The sequence below is a fragment of the Tyto alba genome, unplaced genomic scaffold (genome assembly GCF_018691265.1).
Source record: "Tyto alba isolate M040663 unplaced genomic scaffold, T.alba_DEE_v4.0 Super-Scaffold_8, whole genome shotgun sequence".
Classification (NCBI taxonomy): Eukaryota; Metazoa; Chordata; class Aves; order Strigiformes; family Tytonidae; genus Tyto; species Tyto alba.
Window position 1 is genome coordinate 21,345,480 of NW_024881329.1, and position 27,601 is coordinate 21,373,080.

Genomic DNA, 27,601 nt, shown 5'->3' on the forward strand with positions numbered 1-27,601 from the left:
GAGCATGGAAAATGTTGTAGCATTCTCATCAGTTCTGTCAAATGAGGACCAAGTCTCAGTTGCACAAAATTATCATGAAGTTTAGCAAATGTATGACGAGAATATTGAGGGAGCTGGCTTTCTCAGCCATGGGGTGAAGTACTGTGCAGGTTGCTGCTTGAGGGAGTGTATCTTTGTTCACTTCATGAGGAAGGGAAAGGTACTCCTGATGGGGTTTGAGCTTGCTTTTGTAAGAAAGTCAGACTTGTGCAGTCACACTGTGTATGAATGCGTCTTGCTATCTGTCACATTTTCACACTTACAAAACTATTGAATCTGTTGTCCAAATTGTCAGAGGGAAGATCTGAAAATGTTAATTTTCTGTATATTACTGGCAAGTTGTCACCCATGTAGTGAATCCAGACCCTATTTGCAGTCCCTCTGAGGAAAATGTGATGTGACCTATGATCAGACACAAAAAAATCTGTAACGCTGACCAATTTTGTAAGAAGTCCAGCTGTAAAAAGAACTCCTGTTAGCAGAATTCAAACATTTGTTCACAGCAAAATTGATTGCAAATTTGTAGTAAACATCCTTAGGATTGGTACTTACAGAACTGGTTATGATTTCCATATAGGAAGTATATGCCAAAACTGTTATTTCCTCCTCCCTTTAAACAGATATTTGCAACAGATGCTTTATTCAGCATTTGCTAAAGAAAGTCATCTGCAGTGGAGAAGTGTTCTCTCTTTTCTATCTCTGTCTTGTTAACTTACTTTTACTTACTCATTTTAAAGGAGCAACTGCAATTGATGTAAATCTGTGTGTAGGAAGGTGTTAAAAACTCAGGCATATTTGTGCAGGAGAGCATAGGAATTAAATTAATCACAAATTTATCAACTTCAAAGTCATTAAACTGATGATGCATCTGAAAAGACCCATCTTTGTTATATTTTCCATAGATCTGGAGTGCATGTGGGATTTCAGTGCATTTGTCAGAGAGCTGCTTTGTTACCAAGGGCTACAAGTGTGCCTGACCAGGGCTGCAGCTGTTTTGGGGATCATAGCCTTCAGTTGTCCCATCCTTTTGGATCAGTTTCTGAACAGCAACACTAATTCAAGGACATCCATTAGACTTTGTGTCCGAATGTGTTGTGTTTTATAGTTTGGTTATCATTGGAAGGTGCAGCTGTTTACAGAGCTCACTGTGCTAAACAGATGGTGTTTCTGTGAGAAACCCTCAGCTCCATCCTGATGTGTATTTAATGACCATAAGAAAACAAAGGGTAATTTATCTTTATTATTTAAAATTGAAAGCTGAAAGTATAAATCCTTCCAGTTCTTTCAAAGTTGTTCAGGTTGCTAGGTTCTCCAAGTGATTACAGACTTACAGCAGTGACCTGACAAGTGTGTTTCTCTGTTGCTTTTTCACCTTGCAGGAAGAATGTTCATAGGAGGATTTTTAGAATTTGTTATGCTGATTCTTCCTCCTTTAAATTGTGTACTCTCTGAAGCATGTTTTCATTGCACTTGTAAATTCATGACTTTGGAATCTAAATGAGGAGTAAATTTCTCCAGAGTACCACACTTGGACTCGTGAGCACTAGGACTACAAAATATTTATTTTAAACTCTTTGTGCTTTATCTTTGTCAGCAAATGCATAATCTCCCTCCTGTCAAATGATAGAAACCCTTTTATAAAAACATTTTGTTTTCTTCCCTTTAACAGTTACCCTTACAGTAGTATGTGCTCTTCAGTCTACAGCCTAGGGCCCACTAGTTTAAGTAGATCTAAACTAAATAATTGGCCGCAGTTATAGTTACATTTTGTAAAGGCTAATGGGAGATGATTGTGATACATTTATAAGAAGACAGTGTGCGTTTCATTCCAGAAAGAACAGTGTTTCTTCTGATTAAATGTTATCGCTAAGAACCAGCAGGGCAGCTTCAGGAAGCTCTTCGTTTGGAATAAATCCCTTTTTAATACGGCATAATCTATATGGTTGACCTGGAAATTCTCTTTTTCAAATACCAGTCTGCAGCTCTAAAGCATATAATATTTAGTTTAAAAAGTGAGATCTAACTTTACTTTGTGTGTAAATTAGCCTTTCTCTTTTGTCCAGAATTTTTGATTTACCTTTAGCCAAGCCTGTACTTTATTGCAATCTGTTCTGTGATCATTATGTTTATATTTTTGATAAAGAAACTGCAAGAGCAATGAAAAAGTTGTTTCAGTACTTCAAACTACAAAAAAAGAAAACTTAGTGTAAAAAATTTCAGATGTTGCTCAACTTTTTTATCAGTATTTAATTTTTCTGTGCACAGAGGATTTCTTATTTTTGTTGTTGAATAGAAAGAAACTTGAAAAAAGTTCTACACTGTACATACATAGGGAATGCCCTCATTGTTCTTTGCTATTAGGAGCAGGGGACTGTGTGTGAATAAAGAGAAAATAATAGTATGTTATAAACAGTGATATAAGATGTAGACTGTGAACTTACTTGCATCGCTAGGTCCCTTTTCCATTAGAACTTGTGTTACAGAAATCGATGTCTTGTCGTTGAATGTTCTGGACAGTTACAGGATATAAAAGGCTGTCAGTCTATCCAACTATTGTATTTTAATTCCAACCTTATTTGATTATATCTCAAGTCTGTTTCAGTATGTGTATATTTGTGTTTCAGTGATTGGAGTACCCACCCGGGGAGCAAGGCTGGCAACTGCAGTTGATGATTCAGTGGATAGCTTACTGCAGCGCATGGCACAACATGAAGGCCAGGCTACTTTGGACAAAACCTTGGAAGCGGTCATTGCAAATGTGTCTGTTCCACCATCAGCTAGTCCTGCTCGAAACCACAACAGAGAGAGAAGTCTGGGGAAACAGGACAGCCTGGTAGCTCCAGCAATTCCCAGCAGCTCCTGCAGCGATAGTATCTCACTTCTGGCAGACAGACTACCAAACAGCTATTCCCCACATCATCTCAAGAGAAGTGTGGTTGAAGCCATGCAGCGACAAGCTAGGAAAATGTGCAATTATAACAAGATCTTGGCAACAAAAAAAAATCTTGACCATGTCAATAAAATTCTAAAAGCCAAAAAGCTGCAAAGGCAGTCACGGACAGGGAATAATTTTGTGAAGCGCAGGCCAGGTAGGCCCCGGAAATACCCAATGCAGGCTGTCGTTTCAATGCAAGCTTTCCAGGCGGCTCGACTGGTCAGTCAGGAGTTAGATAAAAGAGAAGAAAGCAGCAGTCCCTTACACCTTGGACCTGATACCATCACAGATGTGATTGAAGCTGTAGTGCAAAGTGTGAACTTGAATACAGATCACCGAAAAGGCTGGAAGAGAAAGAGGTGGCTTGCAGAAGAACAGGCCAGGAAACGACAAAAGTCTTTGCCAGAAGACGAACAGGAGAGCAGTAAGAGGTAATTCCCTTAGAATTTTGTACCCTCAGTATAGTCATTGTTGATTTTATATTTCAATCCATGAAAGGATCTTACTCTAATGAGCTCTGCTTGTTACATTTGTTTTCATTACGGACTTCAGTTTAGAGGGAACTGCATCAGTTTGAACTATGCTTAGGGTCTTCCTAAATTACTGAACACACCCCAAAATGGGATGGAATCTCAGGTAATCTAATGTCTCAAGTGAAGCAAGTTTTGTGGTTATCTTGGTGAAGAATACTTTGAATGAGTTGATAGCAGGTTAACTGATGAGATATCATAGCAGAGATTGTTCCTTTATCCTGTGCAGCATAAGGAACTCTAAGAGTTACATGTACTGTGGGAATCTTAAAGTGTTACTCGTGCATTACAAACAAATACTTGGAAACAACACAGAATGTCAGGTGACATCAGTTGATGCACAACAAATAAAGAATAAAACCAAAGCAGCTAGGACGAGTTAAGTTGTGCACCTGTGCAATCATTGGCTAGTAAAGGACCACATGAGAAGTCTATGGTCTAATCTTCACATGCTTATCTACAAAGTCATCAATACAAACAGATCAAACTCTTCCAGAAGTCTTCCTTCATGTATTTTCAGAATAGTTCTGAAAAATAACCATCTATTTGTGTTCAGAAATAAACACTGTAATATAGGCGTTTAGATTCACAGAATGTTGGTGAAACTACATGTTCAAAGGGTATATTGTGTGGTTCTCCTGAAGGCTAAGAAAAGGTTTACCACATGCTATTGTTAGAGTACAAAAGCAGATAGCATAAACTACCTTCTGAATTACTCAACTGAGGCTCCAAGAGATAAACATTAGCAGTACAAACAACATTTTAAAAAATAATTAATAATAACATTACTATAAAAAGATGGTACATTTCTTATGATTATGCTTAACCACCACTTGATCATGATCATTGAATTGCATTTTTTTAAATAGCCGAGACATCTAGTAATTCAGAAACGTGGACTTCTTTTTATGCTGACCAGATTATAGGGAGGAATAATGAAATATGGTAAAATAATCTTTATTCTTTACTTTTTCTTCCAGTTTTTCTGAGACAGTAGCTGAACCTCCCAGTCCGCATGATGCCCTTGGGAAACCGCATGAATCTGAAAACACTGAACAGCCTTTGCCTTCTCTAGCCCAGCGTGAGAAAAAAGCCCCTCGACCCCCAAAGAAGAAGTACCAGAAGGCAGGACTCTACTCTGATGTGTACAAAACAACAGAGTAAGTAATACCACTGAAAAGCTGCCATCTGATATTCCAATGGAAACGGTCTCTTTTTAACTAGAGCCATAAAGAGCTGCTACTAATGAGTAGCTGAAATAAAACCATCAACTTAATTCAAGCCTGTGAAAAATTACATGCATGATAATTATCAGAATCTGACCTAGTGAAGATTTAAAATGTAACCCCAGACAGAAATCAGCCTCAAGCAATCTGAAAGTGTTTCTGATTATCAACGTTGAAGAAGGTAAGAGAGCTTCATTGAGCAATCTTAATGATCATGTCAGTAAAAGTGCTGGGAGAGCTTGAGGTGTTCAGGTACTGAGTACAGTGTCTACATAAAAGGGGCCATTAGGTTTCTATTTTTATTGACTGAATGATGATGACTGGTCATGTTTTGTGTGAAGGAATTTCAGCTATGCACCCTTCTCATTTCACAGTTAGGTGAAATTCATCTCCTTCATTTTCTATGAGATGTTTAGAGTAAAAGTCCGGCATTCTTTTATTTTTTTTTCTACTGGTTGGCTCACAACCTAGTGGACGTTAGAAAGTGGACATAGCCCGTTTGTCATAACCAGCCTGTATCTGTTGCCTTTTGTAGGTACCTAAGTTCTCTGAAGCCATTTGAACAAATGTGTTGAAGTCAAGAATTTGCATTTCTTTTCTAATATGATCTGACAGGTTAAAGTGAGAGAAAATTTGTCACCTTCTCGCTCTGTTGTAGACCACTTAAAAATGTTACAGACGCCACTGGGAGACTGCTAGTATAGTTTAACAACTGCACCTGGTATATTCTCTTTCCATAGTAGAATGAAGTAATCAGTTAAAGGATCAAGACTCTAAGGAAGAAACAAAGATCTAGGTCTGATCAAAGTGAGACTGCTTATCTTTCTAATAGTTTGAAAGCAGATGTGCTAAAATTTTTGCCATTTGGATGGTCTGTCACTGGTATACACAGTCATGCAACATTCAAATACTGTATCATAAAAATTTGGTCTGTTGCCTCAGGAGGGGACCTGAGAGTCTTCTCTTTTTCTTTATTATAAAATGTTAGTTACGTTGTCAGTCCTAGTCAGCCAAGGGAGGAACTTTATTTCATAGACAGTAAGCAAACATGTAATTTGAAAAATTGCATGAATACAGAAAGTGCAAGTCAGGGTTTGTAGGCATTGTGGATGCAGATGAGATCAAGTTCACCACCCTGGAGAAGGCCATGACAAAGTCGAGCTCTACTTAACAACCTTCCCTCTCCCATCACATTTTGTGTTGCAGTTTCCTGGAAGCTTAGAGAGGTCCGATTTGGTCTTCCCCTTTGCTTGTTGCTCCGCATAATGAGTTCTTCCCTTATACTGATACCGATGTTTGTGATGAGCTGCTTGAGAACACTGAGGAAACTTTACCCTCAGCTTGAGGAAGCAAATGCTGCCTACACAACCTGAACTACCTCTCTGTACAGTTGTTTCAACACTGATACTGAAACAAGGCATGGAGATGCATAGCTGGGCAAGGACAGAACTATGGCCATCTCGGTTTAGGTGTCTTGTCTTACAGCAAGGTGCAGCTTGAAGGACTGTTCCCACCATTCCTTCGTGCTGGCACTTTATTAAGTTGGTTCAGCAAACTAAATCAGCAAAACAATAGTAATTTTTTTATAATTAAATTTTCTGCTGCTTTAACTTGCTGTTCCAGTTCCACTGCACAGTCAGACATATGTCAGTGCAAAAGGAGAGCAGGAGTTCATGTTGTTACTTCATTATTTATATAACTTCCTGCTGTATGAGTATGAAAACATGGTTTTAGTTGAGAACAAAAATTCAACTCTGTAATCGTACGGCACCCTCTAGTGATAGTACAATTAAGTGTTAATCAATGTCTCTATTAAAATAGTCTCTGCATTCTCTATTAATGAGTGTTGTACTTGCCATTTTTCTGTATTTCTGTTTGCAGTGTTCAACTGCAGACACTTTGCCTTGAAGACCATTCTCCTCTTCTATTGCATCTTTTTAAAATATTTCTCATATATCATTAGAACATACAAAGTAGTGAGTTTTACTGAGGTTTACTGTTACAGTTTACAGCCTCCCTCTGTATCAGTCTTATTCAACAGTTAACAGCACAGAAAATGTTGGTACTGTCATTGCTGGTTTTAGTCTACTGTTAAAAGAGAAAACTCTGCATCATTTCACTGCTGCTGCTTGAATTGCACGATTTGCCTCAACAGGATTTTACTCCAACTCACCTTGGTCTAGAAACATTATTAAAACACAGTGAAGAAAGCTCAGATTTTGATTCCTTGTAAATGAACTAAGAATAAAAGGAATGGTTTCTGGACTCAGTCTCAGTTTTACCTCAGTTTCCAAATGTAGTTTTGTAGACAGTGTAGCTGATCTGACATTAACCTCCACATGAGTTTTCCAGAATCCTCAGTTCTTCCTGGAAGAATTACACAGATCTTTTGCTGAAATGAAGTCCAGTGTGTGGTTGCACAAGACTGCAGCTTTGAAAACAAAGGAAGATTTAGTGCAGGAGTCGTTATCTGTTTAGCCAGCAGTGGCTTTCATAGAGGAGTGCAAAGTGTAGTCCACCAAAGAAATTTAATTGGAATTACTGAATTAGTAATCAATTAAGATGTTGTATATTGTTTAGGGAAATACAGTATTTTTATATAAGGTATGATTTTTATCAGTAATAACAAATATGAGTCCTCACTGCAAAAGTGTAATCTATAGAATTTGCTGTAATCAACACTGAATTGCATCTCACCTGTCATGAGGTATCCGCAGCTGCTCAAAGACTGGCGTTGCGCAGACAGGGTAGCTTAGCACAGGCCTGCTCTTCTGAGACATGGTGTTTCCATGTGATAGGCAAGTCGCTCCTACGGTGCCTCCATTTTGCTGATTTTTGAGTTTGTGAAGCTGCAGGGTGACTCAGAGTAGGTAAGGGAACATTTTAGGAGCAAACATTGAAAAATCAACCAGCTGAATTAAAATGACGGTGCAAATGAATTGCCAGTGAATTGCAGTTCAGCAAATGCTTTAAGTTGGCATAAGCTAACATTGCACTCCAAGAATCAGCTTTACTTTCTCCTCACCTTTGTGGCTTATTCCTATTCCTGTGTTGTCCCTTCCTTTGTCCCATCATGATGACCAGGGCAACTGAACCAGGCTGGGGTAGTGATTCAGATGAACTCTAACCTTCCACTGTAGGTTTCCTGGTGCAGTTAACCTTGCAGTCATACCAACAGTTTTGCCAGTGGAAGATGAGGAGCATCAAAGCCAGTTTATACTGACTTAAAATGTTTGTCAATGGTCTGAGGGAGAAAATTGGGCTCCGCGCCTCAAAAATGTAATTGTACATTCCACAGAGAACTGATCGCAGCCAACATGGTAAGAGTGTAGGGAGAAGACACTTGAAGCTGGAGAGAGGGAACTGAAATGGAACATGGTATCAGAAAGAAATGAAGGAGCAGGATGGAGAGAAACGGAAGTACGGGAAAGAAGACTGGTTCTGGTCTTTGTTCCCTTCTTAATTTGCGTCAGACTTTAGACTGACATTCTGAGACTAAGCCTGACCTTCAGTGCTTGCAGAGTGGTACAAAATATTCTTGTCTTCAGCAAAAAAATCACCTTGCTATTGCTGTTATTGGGAGCTTGCAAAGAGATGCCAACTTAGTCTACTGTTGGTAAGTGGACTTTTTACAGAATGGATGTTTTAAATTTGTCCCTGCAGAAATCGAACCAAACAATTTTGGGCAGTAGATTATAGAGAGGGGAGCATTTCTTATCTAGCCAGGCTTATGTTTCAGTCTGTGAAACAATCAGAAATGTAATCCTTCAGCTTACTGTTGAAAGTATGTGAACCTGAAATGTTAGAAGGTATCATTTCTGTGTGACTATTGGTGAGGTCTCACCCTATTCTAACTGGTTTGCTTGAAAAGGGGAGAGAGTGATCCTGGCTTTCTGGAGAGATCTTTTGCTTTTCAGCTGCAACAATGATTATATCTGCTTATTGAGGGGAACATCTTAAAGAGCATGGTATGAAAATGAGTAGGTACTTGTCCTTAATAGCACTGCAGAGTTGGTTGATCCTAGGAGGCTGCAAGGACAGTTAGTATAGTCCTGGGAATTCCTGCAACCTGTGCCAAGTGTAGCGAGGAGTATCTAGCTAGTAAGTATTCCAGTTTAGTTAAAAAATGAGACAAACAGAATGGGATCTGAGCAGTAGCAAAGGCAACCTATTGTTCCCACAGCCCTGAGTGAGGTGAGTCAGACCGGGCAGCGGTACCCAGTGTCAACCAAGAGTCTGAATTGCCAGACCAGGCTGTGGTGACAAGGCAAGCCAAGGTTAAGTGGAACAGTCAATCTGCGGGTCAGGATCAGGTCTGGTGATGGTGACTGGGGTCAGACACAGTCCAGGATTGCCCATGGCTGAGCCTGGAGATGGGTGCACCCATGAGGTGGTCCAGGGCTGAGCGTAAATGGATCTGTGGGAGCCATGGGCAGAGGGTGTCAGTGGAAGCCCCTCCTGAGGCTGGTCAGGGTCATAAAGGTATGTTAGTGGCACTCAAGGCCCTGACACCGAATTTAAGCTTCTGCAAGGCTATCAGCATGCCTCAGCAAAGTGAAAGGGAGAGGTCTTCTTAAAAAGACAGTAGCTAAACACGAAACCAAAACCTTTATTGCCTGCTCAGAAGCCCCAGCCTAAAATAACTAGTGGGAATATGGGAGCCTGTTAATACAGACCTTTTCTTGATAGCGTAAAGAGATCTTTTTTAATTCACGAGGCTTTTTTTGTATGGTATTGATATTTATAAAACAGCATGTATTGTTTATATTTTATTATTTTAGTATATTCCCTTTTTTTATGAATACTTATGCTTTATTTTGACAATTCAGCCTTTCCCTCTGAAGTCCCTGAAGTATTGATGGCATTTGTTCAGCGTACTGATTTTTCCTAACAGTTTTTCACATGCCTCTAACAATACTTCATCACTGTGTTTGGAAGGTAAACAGAGTAGGTGATTTCCCCTGTTTCTGTGACTAGGTCTAAGATGGGTGTGTCTACAGTGCCTGAATAAATTAATGTTATATTTTGTGTTTTTAGTTAATTGTCTTCTGCATTTCCTTTCCACACTGGCTTCCTCCTTGCTGTTTGTTTACCATAATTTATTTTTCCATTGGCTTCCTTTACACTGAATATGTGGGCATTAAAGGGTGCGCATCTGGCCTGAATTAACTCACCTTTCTATTGAACGTTTAATCTTTTTTCTCTGCCTTTGGTTTAAGGATTTGCTTGCCTCTTGGAAATGGAGGTTCACACTTTGACTTTTCAAAATGCCTTTCTATTTCCTTTTGATAAGAACTTGCTTTTCAGGTCTTGTAAGTAACTACTTTATGGCCGTTCTTTGCAAGTCACAGTGATTTGGTGCAGCACAACAGTTGGAAGTGTAGCAGGCTTGAGGTGGGGCAGCAGGGTGGTTTGGTTTTTTGTAATTGTCTGTAGAATATAATTTTTGCCTGGTAGGCAAAGGAGCTGTCTCTTTGCAGAAGCAAAAGAAATTAATTCCTGCTGTCAGTAAACAGAGTGGCATAATATTTAAAAACCATAACGGTTACTGTCTGAGAGAATGTTACTGCTTTTTGATTAGGATAGCTACCTGTCCACCTGTATACATTAAGTTAAATGCAAGTGTATCACAATAACTAGAGCCTTGCCATCTGTTAAGAGGAGAATTGTTTAAAGAAGAGTATATACAGCATCTAGCTCAACAGAGCCCTCATTTCAGCAGTATTCCTTACCTTTTATTTCACTACCTAAAATTTAGTAACTTGTTATAGTTGTGGAATAGTACCAGAAATCTGGAAAGGGTTAGAAGAGTATATGAACCACAAATTATTGCCATCCATCAGTTCTGTTTCTGACCTTCAGTAATTTATTTTCAGTTGTTATCAGTATCTCAGAATTTCTTTTGAACTTGCATTTTCCATTTACTAGTTAATAATATCACGTGTTTTTTAGAGTCAGCTTTCAGATGTATGTACAGTAATTAAAATGAATCCCATTAAAAACTTCAGTAAACTTCATTAGGCTTCAATATAATTTTAATCTTTGGTATATTTAATATTTAGAAGTCTTTCCTGAATGTTGAAGGGCTTCAATGCTAAATATAACCACATCAGTTTTTTCTTTCCATAGTTTGTAAGTAGCTAAAAGGAGATGTTTATAAAAGACAGGTTACTGAACTAAGTGGTTTGACATCTGCCTGACCCATACAACCATTCTTATTTCATATTCCTATTTTTTCCTTCTGTAAAGGATGCATCTCATTACTTTTTAAACTCTGATTTCTGTTCTTTTCCTGCATTTCTTGATGAGCAGCCTTCTAAAGGAGTAAAACATGAACGTTTGCTCTTAGCAAATTAGGAGAGCAGGCACTATACATGTATAACATGTCAAATACCTAAGCCAGCAACATCAGATATGATTTGTTGATCATCTTTTATTTTTGTAATTTTAGTGACTACTTACATATCACGTACTAAGCACTTAAAGTTGATGGTGTCCCATTAGGTGTTGCCTAAATAGTAGTTAAGGATAACAATCAAATCACGAGCTTTGGAATGGGCGTGACAAGTGTATTTGGCAAGCAGCCTGGAAATAAATTTTTTTGCACTTCTATTATTATTCTCTTGCCTGATGTTCTGTACATTCGTGCCTTAATTAAAACAGAAGATGTGAGTTTTGCAAATGACAGGCGTTCCTCATTCTGATTATTATTTTTTTTGTCACTGTCATCCACAGTCCAAAGAGCCGCCTTATACAATTAAAGAAAGAAAAGCTGGAGTACACTCCTGGAGAGCATGAACATGGATTGTTTCCAGCCCCTATTCATGTTGGTGGGTACTTCATGTGTGTTTTAATTATTGAGAAACAAATATCTCACTTGGGTGACATGGAAGTACTCTGGACTTCGCAATCTCTCTGCCTCTCTCCCTTTTTTCTCTTTTTATTTTATCGCTTTGCCAGGTTACTCATGTCTTTCAGCATATGGACTTCTTCTGTGTTCTTCAGTGCAAAAGTTTGACTCGAGGCTTTTTTTTTTTTTTTCTGATACATGAACTTTGTTCTCATTTTTTGTTTGTCATAAGAAAATACCAGTCTAGTTTAAAACATGCTTTAACTGCCATAATACTTTTGCTTAAATGCAGTACAATAGTCTCCTTTTCAAACTACTATTACAGTAGAATAAGCCAGAGACAATTATGACCATTTGTTAAATCTCAAAAGCTAAGCATGGAATAATAAATTCCCCCATGTTCCAAAGCATGTAATGGTGTCTGTCTTTAAGCATCGATAAAAGTGAGGAAGAATGAAAAACTTAGCTATTACGTAAGTTTTTATTTTATCCCCATTCTGAGGTCTTGGGTAGAACAGAAATGAGGTGTAGGGTGTCTCTTTGCCTTCTGCAGAAAGAAGCCATAACCTAAGGCTAGTATGAGCATTTAGAACTCATGGAGTTTCAGGATCTGTTCACAAAACCAGTGCACTGGCCTGGACTGCCTGGAGGGGAAGGTCATGAACTCCCAGACTCAGGTTTTTGCAGCTCATGTATTTTCCCAGGATAAACCAGGATTGACTTATTTTTAATGTAATTGTTTCAGCTTTTAAAATGCTGTGATTTCTTACTTTAAGTACTGTCATGCCAAGAGAGTTTGGGATATTCCGCACTGTTCAGTAGGAACATTTGTCTCATCAAATACAAATGTTTAATTGGTTTGTCTTCTTTAACTGAACTTTTTGCTTCATACACAACTTTGACTTTCACAGAGAGGTAGTAGCAGACAAGAGTTTTTCAGAGCTCTGTGAATCAGTAACTGCAAAACAGGTTTCAGAACTGAAGGTGTTAATTTAAATTCTCAAAAACATGACCTTGCTCAATTCCTTTTTAAATTGGGTCATATAACTGTTGCATGACCAAACCATCTGTCGGGATGCTCAGGTTCAATTTGCAGTGCCACAATCCTGTTCGCTTTTCTCTTCACAAGGCCCCAACCCCACGTTTGTTTGTGCTAGCAGACACAAGCAAGCTCCTGCGCTGAAGATAAAGCTGCTTCAATTACTCAGTATCACGTAGCTGGAGGGGGCTTGAGCTGCAGAGCAGAGTTAGGAGGTTTAGGACTCTGCCAGATGACTGCACTAGTGCCCACTTGTCGAGGGCTGGAGGGACCTTCCATGCACTCCAGGCACGGTGCCAGGGCACCTGAAAGAGCCTTTTGTTTTGCACGCTGAGGTCATAGAAGTGAAAGCAAATTCCCGGCAGATTTAGCTCTTTCCTGGAACCTGCTATGGATGAATAAAGCATTGAAAATGAAAAGTGATTTAGGAGTAAATTGTAAGGAAAACATTACAATTTTTATTTTCCACTGGTGAAAGTATTCATGTGAATTTACATGAAGCCACAGACTGGTGCTGGAGGAATGTAAAGGCACTTGTTAACATTTAGAAAAGCTGAGAAAATCAGACATGGGACTGACACCTCGTCCTTAGTCACTCTTTTTGCTGCAATTTTGTGACACAGTATTCCAACAAAATGATAAGAGAACATTTTAATCTTGTCTAGAACTAACTAGTGCTTGTATCAGACCTTGGGTCTTGTATTAACAAAGTCTGTGATGAGTTAGTTTCCTTCTTTTGGGAAGGGGTTAGGGGTGACAGTAAATTTTAGAATAGAGACGAAATCTGCAATTAAAGTAGTAACTCCTGTCTAAAATGAGTTTCAGTTACTGCTGAAAATACAGATATTCTTGAAGTCTTTCCGAAACATTTAGGGATGTGTTTGCCAAGTCTGAATTTGTTCTTAAGTCTCTTTTGGTAAAGGTCGTAGGAACAGGCTTGGATACTATTTTCTAAACTAAATTGGTTTCTTCGAGTACAATATTGTGATATACCATCTTACATGAATTGTGCATGCAGTTTTAGTTCTCTGTGCTGAATCATTGTAGTCTTGTGTACGCAGAAAAGTTCAAGGAAGAAGTGTCAACTTTGAGATTTCTACACAGAAGTTACGAGTGTTTACTGTATGCAGTTCTGTCAGTTATTTACTGTTGTTCCTTCAATAGCTCACGTTCAGTGAGCCCTCCTGGGTGAACATCTGCAAGTTCCTGGCACTGCTCATAAGAGTTTAACAGTGACTGCTGGGGTTCAGTGGCATCCATAACATTCAGTCATCAGTGCAGAAAGCAGCTCTCCTCTGACACCTACCTCACCAGGCATCTCGTATCTAATACAGCGGCTTTCCTCGCTGTCCATAAAGGTTTAAACCTGATTATGACACCGGAGTAGAATGCATTGCGGAGGGCTCTTCCCTGTGCTTGCTACTAACAAACAAAACGATCTGGGAGGATTCTGCTCTTCTGCCTCCTTGACTTTCAGACATTGAGAGGCCCTATCAGAATTTGGCATTGTGTCTAGGAGCAGCTTTTTTTCCTCTTGGGGATATGTGAATATGAGTGTATGCCACTTACAAACCTTTTTGTTTCAGGAAAGTATCTCAGACAAAAGAGAATTGACTTCCAGCTGCCTTACGACATCCTCTGGCAGTGGAAACACAATCAGGTACGAGATAAAAAGTTACTGGGTTGCCAAGATTATGATCAGAAGTCTTAGAAAGAAAATAGCAGGATTCTTACATGAAAGCTATGTTTATATATCCTGTATATTGATGAATATTCTTGTTGCTGCCACGGTATGAGGAAAAAAATGATTTGCATATGTATTTAATGTGAATAATTTCCATTATTCCATCTCTTGCAAAATAGCAACCCTATGGGTTTCTGCTGAAGAAAGTAATTAATTTTGCTGCAGACTTTTATTTTGGTAGTGTGCCTGCTTTCTGCAATGATCTTGTTTTAGACATGCCTCAGGAGAATTCAGATGTACTGCCAACAGCACTGAGAAATTTCAGGCCTTATTTTTCTTGGATCAATCCCAGCAGAGTGGAATTTATTTTTCACTTGCAAGCTGAAATTTTCATACTGAGGAAAGAAGAGAAACTGTTTAACAGTCTCATTCTTTAAAAAGAGCTTTAAATATGTGTGAACCTAAAAATAGGAATATTTTTTTCCCTGAGAAGTTTCCACCAAGTGATTTAACACAGGATTTAAGGCTGAGGGTAAATCATTCCCCAGCTCTACAGCAAGAAGGTGCTTTCAGACATATAACTTAAGCATGTAAATGAGCAAGACAAATTCCCAGGTGGTTGTGGCTCCAGCTACTCTTTGTAATACCACCAAAATCTAATCTTACAGTAATGATCATTGTTGACATTTCAGCCAAGGACAGTTTCTTGCCAGGTACTGAAGATTTACATCTGCCTATCTTATCTATTCAGTAATACATAAATAACAAATATATGTGATCTGTTTTCTTGACATTTTCCACATCTACTTGAACTACTGAAAACCCTTACAAGAGTAGTTTTGTTTGTACAATGGTTGAATGGTTTATTCAGTGCCTATTTGTCACATATGTATTTGAGGGAGGGCTATTAATGTAGTTAAATGTGTGTGAAATATGTAATAATTTGAAATTACTCTTTAAATCTTGTTTGAAAGGATGGAATACATATAAAGTTATGAAGTGTGATCTAAGCTTCCCTTTTCCCTCCAGTCATCTCCATCTGCAGAGGAAGTTTCTCTAATTAGAAGATGAATCTGCATTTCTCTTGGCTCCTACCTGTAGTCACAGTTTTCAGAGAATCACAGAATCGTTTAGGTTAGAAAAGACCCTTAAGAACATTGAGTCCAACCGTGATAAACACCTTAAATTTTCTTTTTCACTAAGTGTCAACACATGGTAATTCCACCAAAGATGCTTTCTCCAAAGTAGATTTAAATAATTGTTCTTCTTTTCAGTATTGAAAAGAACAGCATTGTTCAGAATAGTCTGTCCCCGTGGTATCCATTATCCATATTGCTCTGTTCAGATAGTATGAGAAGAATAAACAATATGCTGGAAAAACTGCTCAGCTAACTCATTAAGCCTAAGTTCTGTATATTCAGGGACTTTTTTTGACCTATTTGCTAATGTAGTCTGAGCCTAAAGAATAGAATGCAGATGTATTTTCTAGTAATGATTACAAAACTGTTGCATGTTTACAGAACGTAATTTCCCCGATTCTTTTGAATAACAGATGCACTTATGCAATGTATTAAAATTTTCTTTCTCTTCCTTTTAGTTGTATAAAAAGCCAGATGTCCCACTTTATAAAAAAATTCGTTCTAGTAAGTAAAATCTTATTACTAAAATGTGTTAACTGTGGAATTTTCACATGACAACCCTCCTTTCTGTCATGTTCTTCCAAAGACACTTCCACCTTGTTTTTTTGCTTTTATGTAGTTGGAGTGAAAACACTGTATATAAGTGGTTCTGTTTTTTCACCTGGGAAGAATTCTTTTCCCTGTTTGGGTTTGGTTTTTTGGTTTTTTTTTTGTTTTTTTGTTTTTTTCCTCCAGATGTATATGTGGATGTCAAGCCTCTTTCTGGCTATGAGGCCACTACCTGCAATTGTAAGAAACCAGATGATGACAACGGAAAGGGCTGTGTGGAGGACTGTCTTAACAGGTTAGAAATAGGTTGACTGACTATGATAAAGCAATTTCAATAAATGTATTATTTCACATCAACTAATAATATCTTAAGAAAAGAGTTGTGCTGGATGCAATCCCAGTAATAAAAGTATTGTTACAGAGCACATAGGGTAACTTTCTGCTGCACATATGCTCCCCTACCTCTTTCATCAGTGGAAGAACCCATTAAAAGCTCTATTTTGCTCTTTGAAGAGCAGTGAGCACCAGGCTGTGAATCTTTGTCTGAATTGTACCTTGAAAACAAGAAGCATTTTAGTTCTTTAATAACTTTTGTTTAACGGAGGAAATTTTTTCTTTTTTGTTTTTTTCTTTTTTTCCGTGTGTGATAGATCTGAAAATTATATTCACCTTCCTTTAACTTCTTTGTTTTTTATTTTAGGATGATCTTTGCAGAGTGTTCACCAAACACTTGCCCTTGTGGTGAACAGTGTTGTAATCAGCGGATACAGAGGCATGAATGGGTGCAGTGTCTGGAAAGGTTCCGGGCTGAGGAGAAAGGATGGGGTATTCGTACCAAAGAACCCCTGAAAGCAGGACAGTTTATCATTGAATATCTGGGAGAAGTTGTTAGTGAGCAAGAATTCAGGTAGAAATATTTATTTGCTGCTTTAACATGGAAGGCTCAATATATGACTTTAGCATCTATTATCATTGCTGGAAAATTCTTAGACAGAAACGAAAGGGAGAGTAAGGGGGGGGAAAAAGAATATTTTTCTGGTCACAGCCACCAGAATAAAGGCTTAGAATTCAGCTTTTTTGATCAACCAAGTTTTTCTCAATCAAATAGAGAGGAATGACTAGCATTTGGAATGCATCATCTGCCACATCTGCTTTGTAAATGCCACAAGTGAATGTGAATTTGATACAAGTGCTGTGCAGGATTTGAACTGTGCAGGATAGAATTGAGGGGCAGAATGGAGCAGGAAGGGAAATGAGCTTTTGCAGATAGGTATGAACTAAAAAGAACAAGTGGAAGCATTAATAACCAATGAAAGAAATTGTAATCTTGTTAACTACATAACATCATAGGATAATTGAGGTTGGAGCGACATACTTGCTACTCTTAGAGCTCTATCAAAAGACAAATGCAGTTTTCTCATACAGAGGTAACTGCTAGCACAACTGACTCTTTTACTACTGTTGCTCTCTTGCTAAAAGGAGGTAGCTGTAATCCATGGATGTAATTCCAGAAATTGTGGCCGGTCTCAGATAATGAAAGGAAGAAGCCAATTGTTGTACACATGCATACATATACACACCAAAGAATGTATACTTGCATTTTCTCTTCCATACACAGGTTATCAACATGAAATGTATACAAATAATCTGCAGAACCCAAAAGGGAGCATTCCAGAAGAGCAAATTTCTAAATTCTAATCCAAGCTCTGTCAATGGCCTTGACTTATAAAAATAGGTATAATAATGGTTTTCCTCCATCTCTAGGTGTATGGTTCTATAAAATATAAAAAATTATAATTGCTTTTTCTTCAAAACCCTCTCTCAGAATTCTTGAATGTGCTGTTACTATGTTACTCCCTGTTTGCTTTACAGCAATAAGCACAATCACAAACAACTTTCCTGTGTTGCTTCCTAGGAACCGGATGATTGAACAGTACCATAATCACAGTGATCATTACTGCCTGAATTTAGACAGTGGAATGGTGATAGATAGTTATCGTATGGGCAATGAAGCTCGTTTTATCAACCACAGCTGTAATCCTAACTGTGAGATGCAGAAATGGTAAGAAAACTATATACTGGAAGACTGGTATACCAGTGACTAAGATATAGATAACCAGATCATTTACGGGAATCTGATATAAAAACTGGGAGGGGAATCAAGCTGAGCAGTGTAAATAATATTTACTATCATGCTTGCATTGCACAAGAAAAGTAATGTTATGCTTTCAAGTGTTGGACATTTTGGAAATCTAAGTTTGGATATAAGTTTTCTGGCAAGGAAAATCCAACATTGTTTGTCATACTGTTAACCTGCTACAGATTTTGAAGCCTAGGTAATGCTGTAAAATAACCTATGTGTATATATTCTTTCCTTCTGGCAGTTCATTTTTTTTTTTAAGTAGGCAACAGGGAAGTAGTCTGATTTCAGCGCACCCTATATCATATCAGTACTGTTACCAGAAGAAATCCAGTGCCAGACCAATAGGAAGTACTTCTGAGAAATTTGTAGAGAATAACTTACAGTGAAATAGCAGATAGTCATAATAGGAATCAGCTGTGATGCCAATACAGCAGAGTAGCTTGTGATTCTCAGATAATTTTAGTGGAATTAAGCAATAGTAATCAAGCTTTAAATTTTAAAATCCAACACAAAAAGTAAGTAAAAGAATTGGAGAGGCAGTTAATTCGAGTGCATTTTGTGAAATGCAGTATGATGTGCAGTGTAAGCTTTTGATTTAGGGTGAGAGCCTGAATCTTGGTGGTTGATGAGTAAATCGGCCATGATAGCCAATATAGTTTGTAGTTTCTCTATATGACACACAACTTCCTGCTCTTTGTAAATACAGTATCCACTTTTTCGGCTTTCAAAGTGTATTGTAAGAACAAAAGAACAGTACAAATGAAGAACAAGCATAATCCAGGGCAGAGCTGAAGTGTTGCTTCCTGTCTCTAACACTCCCATTATGTGGACAAAGATAATTTTCTTTTTAATTATTGAGAATATTTTATTGTATTTTCCATGCAGGTCTGTTAATGGTGTTTACCGGATTGGATTGTATGCGCTTAAAGACATGCCTGCTGGTACTGAATTGACTTATGACTACAATTTTCATTCATTTAATGTTGAAAAACAGGTAAGGTTCACTGTGAAGGACCTTGAAAAAAATCACCAAGGACAAACAGTTTTGGAAAGCTGAAGGTTGATTAACAAAACTATTATTATGTTGTATTTGACAGAACTGATTCTTTATAATAGTGAGAGATAATCTAAATGTTTTGGGTTTTTTTTTTTTTTTTTTTCCAAAGCAACTCTGCAAATGTGGTTTTGACAAATGCAGAGGAATAATCGGGGGTAAAAGTCAGAGAATGAACGGACTTTCAAGCAAAAGCAATCAGCCTGTGAGCACCCACAGAAGGCCTGGACGGTCAAAAGAGAAAAGGAAGTCAAAGCACAAACTAAAGAAGAGAGTAAGTAGTGAAGACAGCTTTTTTAATGGATAAAGATTAATAGAAATCAGTTTGTTCCATGAGACTGAAAAACTTCATATTTTAAACTTCAGAGAAATAGTATAGAGAAATACTACAGATTCTGTCTCAGGAACTACTTTTACTGCTTTGCTGAGTTCTTGGCACAGTTTTTCCTGTCTATCAGAATGATCTGTTTTCCAGAGGGGCCACATCCCAGAGGAGCCTAGTGAAAGTGTGAATGCACCAACAAGGCTGACACCACAGCTTCAGATGAAGCCCATGTCTAACAGAGAAAGGTAAGGAATGATTTCGGTGGGATTTTCCTCAGAAATGTAGTGTTGTGCAAAAGTTGAAATTATTGTTTTTTCTGTAAGGTAGGGCATCATGAAATGTCTGAGCAAGCAGTTCTTGGTACTCCTCTAACCAGCTAAGGTGGAATTCCTCTCTACTGAGGAGAGAAGGTGCAGAAGTGTACCTCTGAATATCTGTCTTTTTCCCCACATTAAGTAGATAATTTTACAGTAAGAGGGTGATTCTTGAATGTTTTTCCAATTCCTGTAGGAATTTTGTGCTAAAACACCATGTATTTTTGGTACGAAACTGGGAAAAGATTCGACAAAAACAAGAGGAAGTGAAGCATGTCAGTGACAATATCCACACCACGTCGCTATACAACCGCTGGAATGGAATCTGTCGGGATGACGGCAACATTAAATCCGGTGAGGCCAACACAGGTTCCTCAGATTGCTACTTTGAGAACGTATATGACATGCCCGTGAAGAGTTTAAGTAAATTCTGTGAATGAATCAAATGTAGAGTTATCACAAGATCCATATACCTTTCGTAATACATACAGGGAATGCTATACAGATAAAAATACCTATGTATGTATTTGTATATGTATGCCCTTATCTTTACATAGCGGGGTAAGACAGAAGCTCTTTCACTGTTTAAATGTATTTTTTGCATTATGGGACTCTGCAATTTCCTCTGAAATACTTCTTGCTATTTTCTTAAGAATGAGAATTTTATACGATATAAACCACTGGTCTGGTTGCTGGATTTGATTGTGTTCCTCCAGCAGCCCTGATGTCTCTTAAGTCCTGGTAGAAGTTGTCATGTCTCACATTTCATCGAGAGTGGTTTATCAGAGGAGGAGGAGGATATTTAACGTTTTCCACGATTGGACCTTTACAGAGAAGGGTGTTTTCTGCCTTCTGTATCCCTAGACCAGAAACAGTTGAGCTGACTTTGAAAACTGTCATTTACCCTCATAATTCTATGGATTTGGGGCCTTTAGAGAACAAAGCTTTTTGGCATACAGTCAGTTATGGGACTGGGACAAAATACGACTATCAGAAAAAATGTATTAATCCTGTTCCAAAAATAGCACTCTATTCGTAGGACCATAATCTTCACAGCTGTGCAGGATTTGGTCCCCACTGTCAGGTACATGAGAGGCTGGGAAGTGAGTGTTTTGGGTGAATTCAATGACATGCTGTATTTGCCTCAGCAAGGTAAAATACTCTGATAATCAGCTTAACCATTTAGATGAGCTATAAGCAGTGAAAGCCAACCTGAAAATATGAAACTGAAGTCTTTTACTGTTATAGTAGCTTAGAAAACATGTTAATTTTAATAATTGCTGGTGGAGTTGCTGGATAGGAAAAGATGATCTTTAATTTTTTGTTTAGAGATAATTCTTTTTTGCCCTCTTTCAGATGTCTTCATGACCCAGTTTTCAGCCCTTCAGACCTCCCGCTCTGTGAGAACACGACGCTTAGCTGCAGCTGAAGAGAATATTGAAGTGGCTCGTGCTGCCCGCCTAGCACAAATCTTCAAGGAAATATGTGATAGCATCATATCATATAAAGGTGAAGGTGATGCTCCTAAAAAAATCTCCATGGAGAATTTTTCAGCCTCTGGAGCAATGGAGACTATGAACAGAAAATACTAGAAAAAAAAAAAGAGTTTCTTTCAGGATGTTAAATAACCTTCCTTTTTTTATTTTTCTTTTCCCCCCTTTCTTCTGCTACCAGTAATCACTTTGCTTTATCCTCAACCCCTTCCTCTGCCACCAGAATCTGCAGATGTTGCTATCCTTTTAAACTGATTTTTCAGTAGTTCAGCAAAATGGTACAATTGACAGAATTGCAATGAGAAACTCTCCTCCATTTTGATAGATGTGGTCTGATTACAGCAACCAACTTCTAGAAATGCAAAAGTGTTTCAATTCCCTGTGCCTCAGATAGTAGAAGAGTCTTTTTTTAACCTAGACTGAATGTTGTTAGTTACTTGCTTTTTTAATTTTTACTCCAGTAAATGTTGCTAAACTGTGTGTTCCTGTTACAGATTCCTCCAGGCAGGCTCTTGCAGCTCCCCTCCTGAACCTCCCCCCAAAGAAAAAGTAAGTACTTGCTTCTCAGAGCAACCCATAGTTTTCTATGATGGATTTGCACAGCTTTGAATTGCTAGTGAAAATGACATTGTGCATACATTCCCATTTTAGAAATGCAGACTATTACGAAAAGATCTCTGACCCATTGGACCTTGCCACAATTGAGAAACAGATCTTGACTGGCTATTATAAAACTGTGGAAGCTTTTGATGGAGACATGCTGAAGGTCTTCCGGAATGCAGAGGTGAGGCACTCTGGCCTTAAAGCTATCGCACAGACAGTGAGGATGTACCCTTGTGTAATGCTCTTGCTGACTTACAGTAATAAAAGAAGGAAAACACTTTAGAGAAAGAGAACTTGTGATGATCCATTTCTGGTGAACAGACATTGATAGCAATTCATGTGCTTCAGCTTACTCTTAGTGCTTTTTGGTTGCATCGGGTCAGACAAGTAGCAGATCAAAACCATGCATGAATATGTAACCTGAAAAAATGTAAGTACCTTTTGGAAGAGGTAACTTGTTCTTCTGTATCATACGTAAGATACATGGATGTGCTGTTCAAAATAAGGAAGTAGATGGACAGGTGTATACCACATTTGTGGATGCAGCTTTAATGAAGACATCTTTAAGGGTGCATGCAGACAGAAGGAATGCACTGAAAGCATGGAACCTGGAAAAAAAAATACTTTTTTGTTTCTTCGTTTTGTTTTTATTCAGAAATATTACGGCAGAAAATCTCCAACTGGGCGTGATGTGTGCCGGCTACGAAAAGCTTACTATAACGCTCGCCATGAGGCATCTGCCCAAATTGATGAAATTGTGGGAGAAACAGCAAGTGAAGCTGACAGCAGTGAGACATCGGTCTGTGAAAAAGAAAATGGGCATGAGAAGGACGAAGATGTGATCCGTTGCATTTGTGGCCTTTACAAAGATGAAGGACTCATGATCCAGTGTGAAAAGTGCATGGTGAGGCAGGGGGAACACAAAATGGAGCCTGGTGCTCTTTTTCTATTTTCTATAACCATTGGAGTTTCCATGTAGCTAGCAGCATCAGTTACTTCTGACCTTCATTTCCTCTCCAAAAGAATTGAGAGATTCTGTTTTCACAGAGGAAATGTAACTTGCATTTCTGTATAGAGGAGCTAGCACTTGTCTGAAACTGCCAGCAAGTCTTGTCTTTAGGCAAGCAGAATTAATTTCAATGATTTTGGGCTTTTACACAAACAGTTGCATGGGGATCTTGTCTGTTTTCTGATATAGTGTGAAATAGTTCAAAGAAAGTCTTGAATTTCTTTTGGGAAGCTTGTTTTCTTGCTTTCCTTAATATTTTCTGAGAAAATGCAATTTGTAAATAAAGTCTACCACAGGAATTTCTAACTGTGATGTATCTTTTTCTAGGTCTGGCAGCACTGTGACTGTATGGGTGTGAATTCAGATGTTGAACACTACTTGTGCGAGCAGTGTGAACCTCGTTCTGTGAATAGGGTAAAAAAAAAGTCTCTTCATTACTGCAGTTATAAACTAAAGCAGCTCTTGCATTTATATTTATTGAGATTGGCAAGACCAGTGTTGGATTCTCACTTTATAGTGTAGCTTCCTTGGTTTAGGTTTAATCATGTTCAGTGTCAGTTCTTCTTCTCTGTCCACTTCCGCGTATTTCCAAAAGGAGATCACCCCTGTTTTTGCAGTGACTACGGTTGGCATCTCAGAATTTCCTTCCTTTTTGCTTTTTTCATCCAGGAGGTTCCCATGATTCCTCGTCCCCATTATGCCCAGCCTGGCTGTGTTTATTATATATGCTTATTACGGGACGATCTGCTGCTGCGCCAAGGTATGTACTAACTCTGGTGGCTGGTGTGATTTCCATCAGATAAGAGTGTACAGAGATTTCTGGCATCACCCTGTTTGAAATGCTTTCATCTTTTTACAAGTAGAAAGCTGCACTCTTTGCTTTTATTGGAGTGACACATAATAAGAGTTCTCACCGGCTCATTGATGAAGAAACATTAATTACCTTTAGCATAGATAGGGCTCTCCTCCTGGCCAGAGAAGGAAGATGCTGAGCCAACTTACAGTGGTTAACATTTAGAAGTAAAGGCAAAGAAGGCTTATTAGGCCTTAAGTGTTTTAATGTGGAATGGTCATTAAAACATCCAACTTACTGCTTGTTTGTTCCCTGAAGTATATCTTTCTGGATATTGCTTCAAAGCCCTGAGTCTTTCAGAGGCAGCTACACAGCCACATAATTCGGTTCACTGATTATTATTTTTTTTATTTCATCTTACAGATACATACATGGTTAGAAAGAAGCCTATATAATTATTAACAGAACTACTCTTGAATGAATAAAACCAGTTGGTATGTTTGCTAGAGGGGAATGGGAGAGTCTTCAGGAAAGTGGAGAATTAAAAAGGTCAAAGAACAGTATATATTTATCCCCCCTGCAGGATTCTAGAATTTGCATTCAGTCTTCCTTTTTTACTGTTGCTCTGCATTGTCTTATCCTGTCTACAGTTCAGCCATTTGTTTTTCTTGTTTCTTTTTTTTTTTTTTTTTTTTTTCTTGCTGGGTTCTTTGCTGGAGAGTAACACACTCTCTAGGGTTGTATTGGTACTTGCTTCTCTGTTTTCTGTTGAAATGGATTATGTTTTAGCTGGGTTTTGTAGCATCTTCTGGTCATTCATAGTATTAAGGTAATCTTTGTCATGACATTATATTTCACTCACCTATGTCTAATCTGATCTTTGTGACTTTAGTTAGAGAAATGTTAGTCCTTATGTGACTAAACTTGATGTACCATCGACAGAGGACAAAGGAGACCAAACTGCCACTATTAGGCACCAGAGAATAGATTAAGCAAGGTGTATAACCAGAAGGTGCTAGAGAGGAATATACAACAACAGTAGAAAAAGGGGAAATCTGTGCACTTAACTGCTGGCCTCAAGTTCTCCACCAAGAGTTCTGAGATGAGACACCTGTCTATAGAAATGGTTGTGATGCAGGTGCACAGGCATATACAGTAGAAGAAAGAGTTTTTCACTCCCTCTGGATTCTAAAAGGTCATGTAATTTACAGATTCCAAGGCAAAAGAGACCATAGAGACCTTCAGCTCTACAGTCACTATATGTATAGACTATTACATTTTTCCTATGTGTTGTATATTAGAAAGAGGCTGATCTTGCAATAAAGACTGAAAATGCTCTTGAGACCACTGCCTTCCTTTGGAAGCTGGTCCGTCCTCACTGCTGGGGAGCTGTGTCTGTACATTGAATGGGTTTGTCTTCCAGTTCCAAGCTGGAGAGCTCATGTATTTGAGGAACAAGGCTGAAAAGCTTCCAGTTGTGTGAGTGCGCACACTTTACTGTGATCCAATCCCTCTAAATAAGGGAAGGTCCTTCAGTCTCTGGTTAGAGGACTTGGTTTTTAATTTATTGACAATTCTACTTGAGGTTGTTGAGTTACATACTACAGTATATAATATATACTATATCCTCTGCAAAGATTACCTAACACATAAAACCAGGAGATTGTGCAAATAGATCTCATCGGTTGGTCCATCACATCCTGCAGAGTGAACAAGGAATTCTACTTCAGATGCAAGTTGATAAACCAAAGTCAAAATGGATCTTGGAAAACCCACATAGCCAGAAACTGTCATATGGCACGATCTCTGATGCACCAGCAACAGCAGCCACATTTCTTCCTTGAAAACACAGAACTATAAACGCCCTTTTTGAGACAGAGGGGTAGCTATTTCAGTAGTTAGTAATATGTGGATAAACCTGAATTGAAATCAAGCTTTGTGATCCCTAGGGCCGTAGAGTCTCCATGTACATTTCTTTCTGAATATTCCTTTTTTAGTCAGGTACAATACATACTAGAGTTGCTTTATTCTCACTGAAGAGGTATGGAAGAAGAGTTGAAAGCAGCTAAATTAAAATAACAGCCAAAAATAGAGGGTTTTATTTACATTCTGCTTGGGGCCAGCAGCTGCTCTCAGCATGTACCTTCATTTTTTTTCCTCTGTGAGTCTTTCAAAGAAACTGGGGAGGTGGCTTCCTTAAAAGTAATACATAACTTAGTAAAATGAAGATGATGTTATCCCAGCTTTAGTTCAGATAGTAAGAAGAGCCAACCCAGCGTGTGAGAACAGACTAATCACCAGCAAATACATGCTGAATGCTTGAAGAGCTTGCACTCTGCTAGCTCATGTGCAAGCCTATGTCATTCTGTCTTCAGTCCATTTTTCACTTAATCAAGCTAGAATAAAACTCTCTCTCTCCTTCCTACAATTACAGCTTCTATTTGTTTACTAGGGATCCTGGTATACCAGAAGGCTGAAAAGCTGGCTTCGTGGTTACAGGCAAATATCAATGCCCATATGGCCCATGTCATCTTTGTTTTAAATCAGAGATTTTTTTTTAATAGTGCAATATACTGTACTCCACTGTTACAGTGACAGGTGACAACATAAAACCTTAAAGTGATTTTTGCATATGAGGATTCCTTATGAGCATCTTTTAAACTTATACAAGATTGATAAAAGAGGTTATTTTTATGAAAATATAATTACACGTGCTTCATTTTAATCCTAAATTTGGTTATAAGATAAGGGAGAACAAAACTGAAGTGTTCATGAACTTGGGGCCACATTGCACTTGGTGGTTCCCTAGCATCTTTTTACTAAGCTGTGAAAGTGAGACCAAACCTGCTAATTAAATAATGGTAATGTACATGGAAGGAAAACAGACATAACTGCACATACACAAAAACAGGTATGTACTTAGGGGAAAAAAAATCCAGGAGTCATTGCAATTTAATGGAAACATAAGAGAAATATTTGGCATGAGTCAAAAAGACAAACTGAGTATTATAAATGACTATGAACAAAATCAAAAAAGTAATTGTGCCATTCTGTAATCTTACGGTGTGTCTGTCTCTTGCACGCTCTGCACTGTTCTTGTCATCCCATCTCAAAAAGAGTATCTTACTACTTGTAAAAACAAGTGCAATGACAAGGATAATCAGATATGAAACATGTTTGCTGTGAACAAAGTCTATGCAGATGATTTGGAGGGAGATATGATAAAGGTCTCTGAAATGAGTGACATAGGAAAGTGCAGCAATGTAGAAACTAGGGAACAAATACTGAAATTAGCAGGTAACATATTTAAATGGTAGGAAGTACTTTTTTACAAGAATGTAACTAAACTATGGAAAGCATTGCAATAGGAAGGTGGAGAAGTCAAGAGTATAAATCGTTCCAGAAAGATTAGGCAAATTCTTGGAGGAGGGATTAATTCCTCTCTATGCATAGTGGTCCAGCTATAGCCTTTAGCTCTAAAAGTCCATAAAACAGAGATTAAAGGAAGCCTGAATGGGATACCATGGGAAGGCTTTTCCTATGCATGCCTTATTCCTGTGCTTTTTCCTCCTAAGCATCTGCTACTGCCCGCTTTTCTAGCTAGAATACTATGCTATATGATCTTCGATCTTACCCAGGGTAGTTTTTCTTAAGATTTTATGACTTAGGACCTCCCAAGTTTTTGTTCATTGTGAGATAAATAACAAAAAAAAGATGAAATTGATTTTTAAATATTATATATGAAATCCAACAATATTTTTAATAATACGTTGAATTTCCCAAATGTTCTCCCTCTGAGACTCTTCAGGTCCTTTGTGTACATTATTGATTAAAGCTTTTTCCGTAAAGGAGAAAGGCTTTTTGAATGGAGCGGTG

At 38.2% G+C, this 27,601-nt stretch overlaps 1 protein-coding gene across 2 annotated transcripts in view; it reads left to right on the plus strand.

Moving 5' to 3' along the window:
• ASH1L (ASH1 like histone lysine methyltransferase) overlaps nt 1–27,601 on the plus strand; it is a 63,611-nt gene that overhangs the window by 28,468 nt on the left and 7,542 nt on the right. Inside the window, exons 5-22 of one of the 2 annotated variants that reach the window (XM_042784512.1) lie at nt 2,664–3,405; nt 4,485–4,664; nt 11,466–11,560; nt 14,206–14,279; nt 15,901–15,946; nt 16,178–16,286; nt 16,692–16,898; nt 17,907–18,053; nt 19,020–19,128; nt 19,301–19,462; nt 19,664–19,758; nt 20,024–20,181; nt 21,184–21,342; nt 21,815–21,869; nt 21,972–22,104; nt 22,579–22,827; nt 23,260–23,346; nt 23,602–23,692. In XM_042784512.1, coding sequence (XP_042640446.1) covers nt 2,664–3,405; nt 4,485–4,664; nt 11,466–11,560; nt 14,206–14,279; nt 15,901–15,946; nt 16,178–16,286; nt 16,692–16,898; nt 17,907–18,053; nt 19,020–19,128; nt 19,301–19,462; nt 19,664–19,758; nt 20,024–20,181; nt 21,184–21,342; nt 21,815–21,869; nt 21,972–22,104; nt 22,579–22,827; nt 23,260–23,346; nt 23,602–23,692 — 2,898 coding nt within the window. The remainder of the gene's footprint in view (nt 1–2,663; nt 3,406–4,484; nt 4,665–11,465; nt 11,561–14,205; nt 14,280–15,900; nt 15,947–16,177; nt 16,287–16,691; nt 16,899–17,906; nt 18,054–19,019; nt 19,129–19,300; nt 19,463–19,663; nt 19,759–20,023; nt 20,182–21,183; nt 21,343–21,814; nt 21,870–21,971; nt 22,105–22,578; nt 22,828–23,259; nt 23,347–23,601; nt 23,693–27,601) is intronic. The other variant, XM_032985423.2, reaches the window with a different exon arrangement.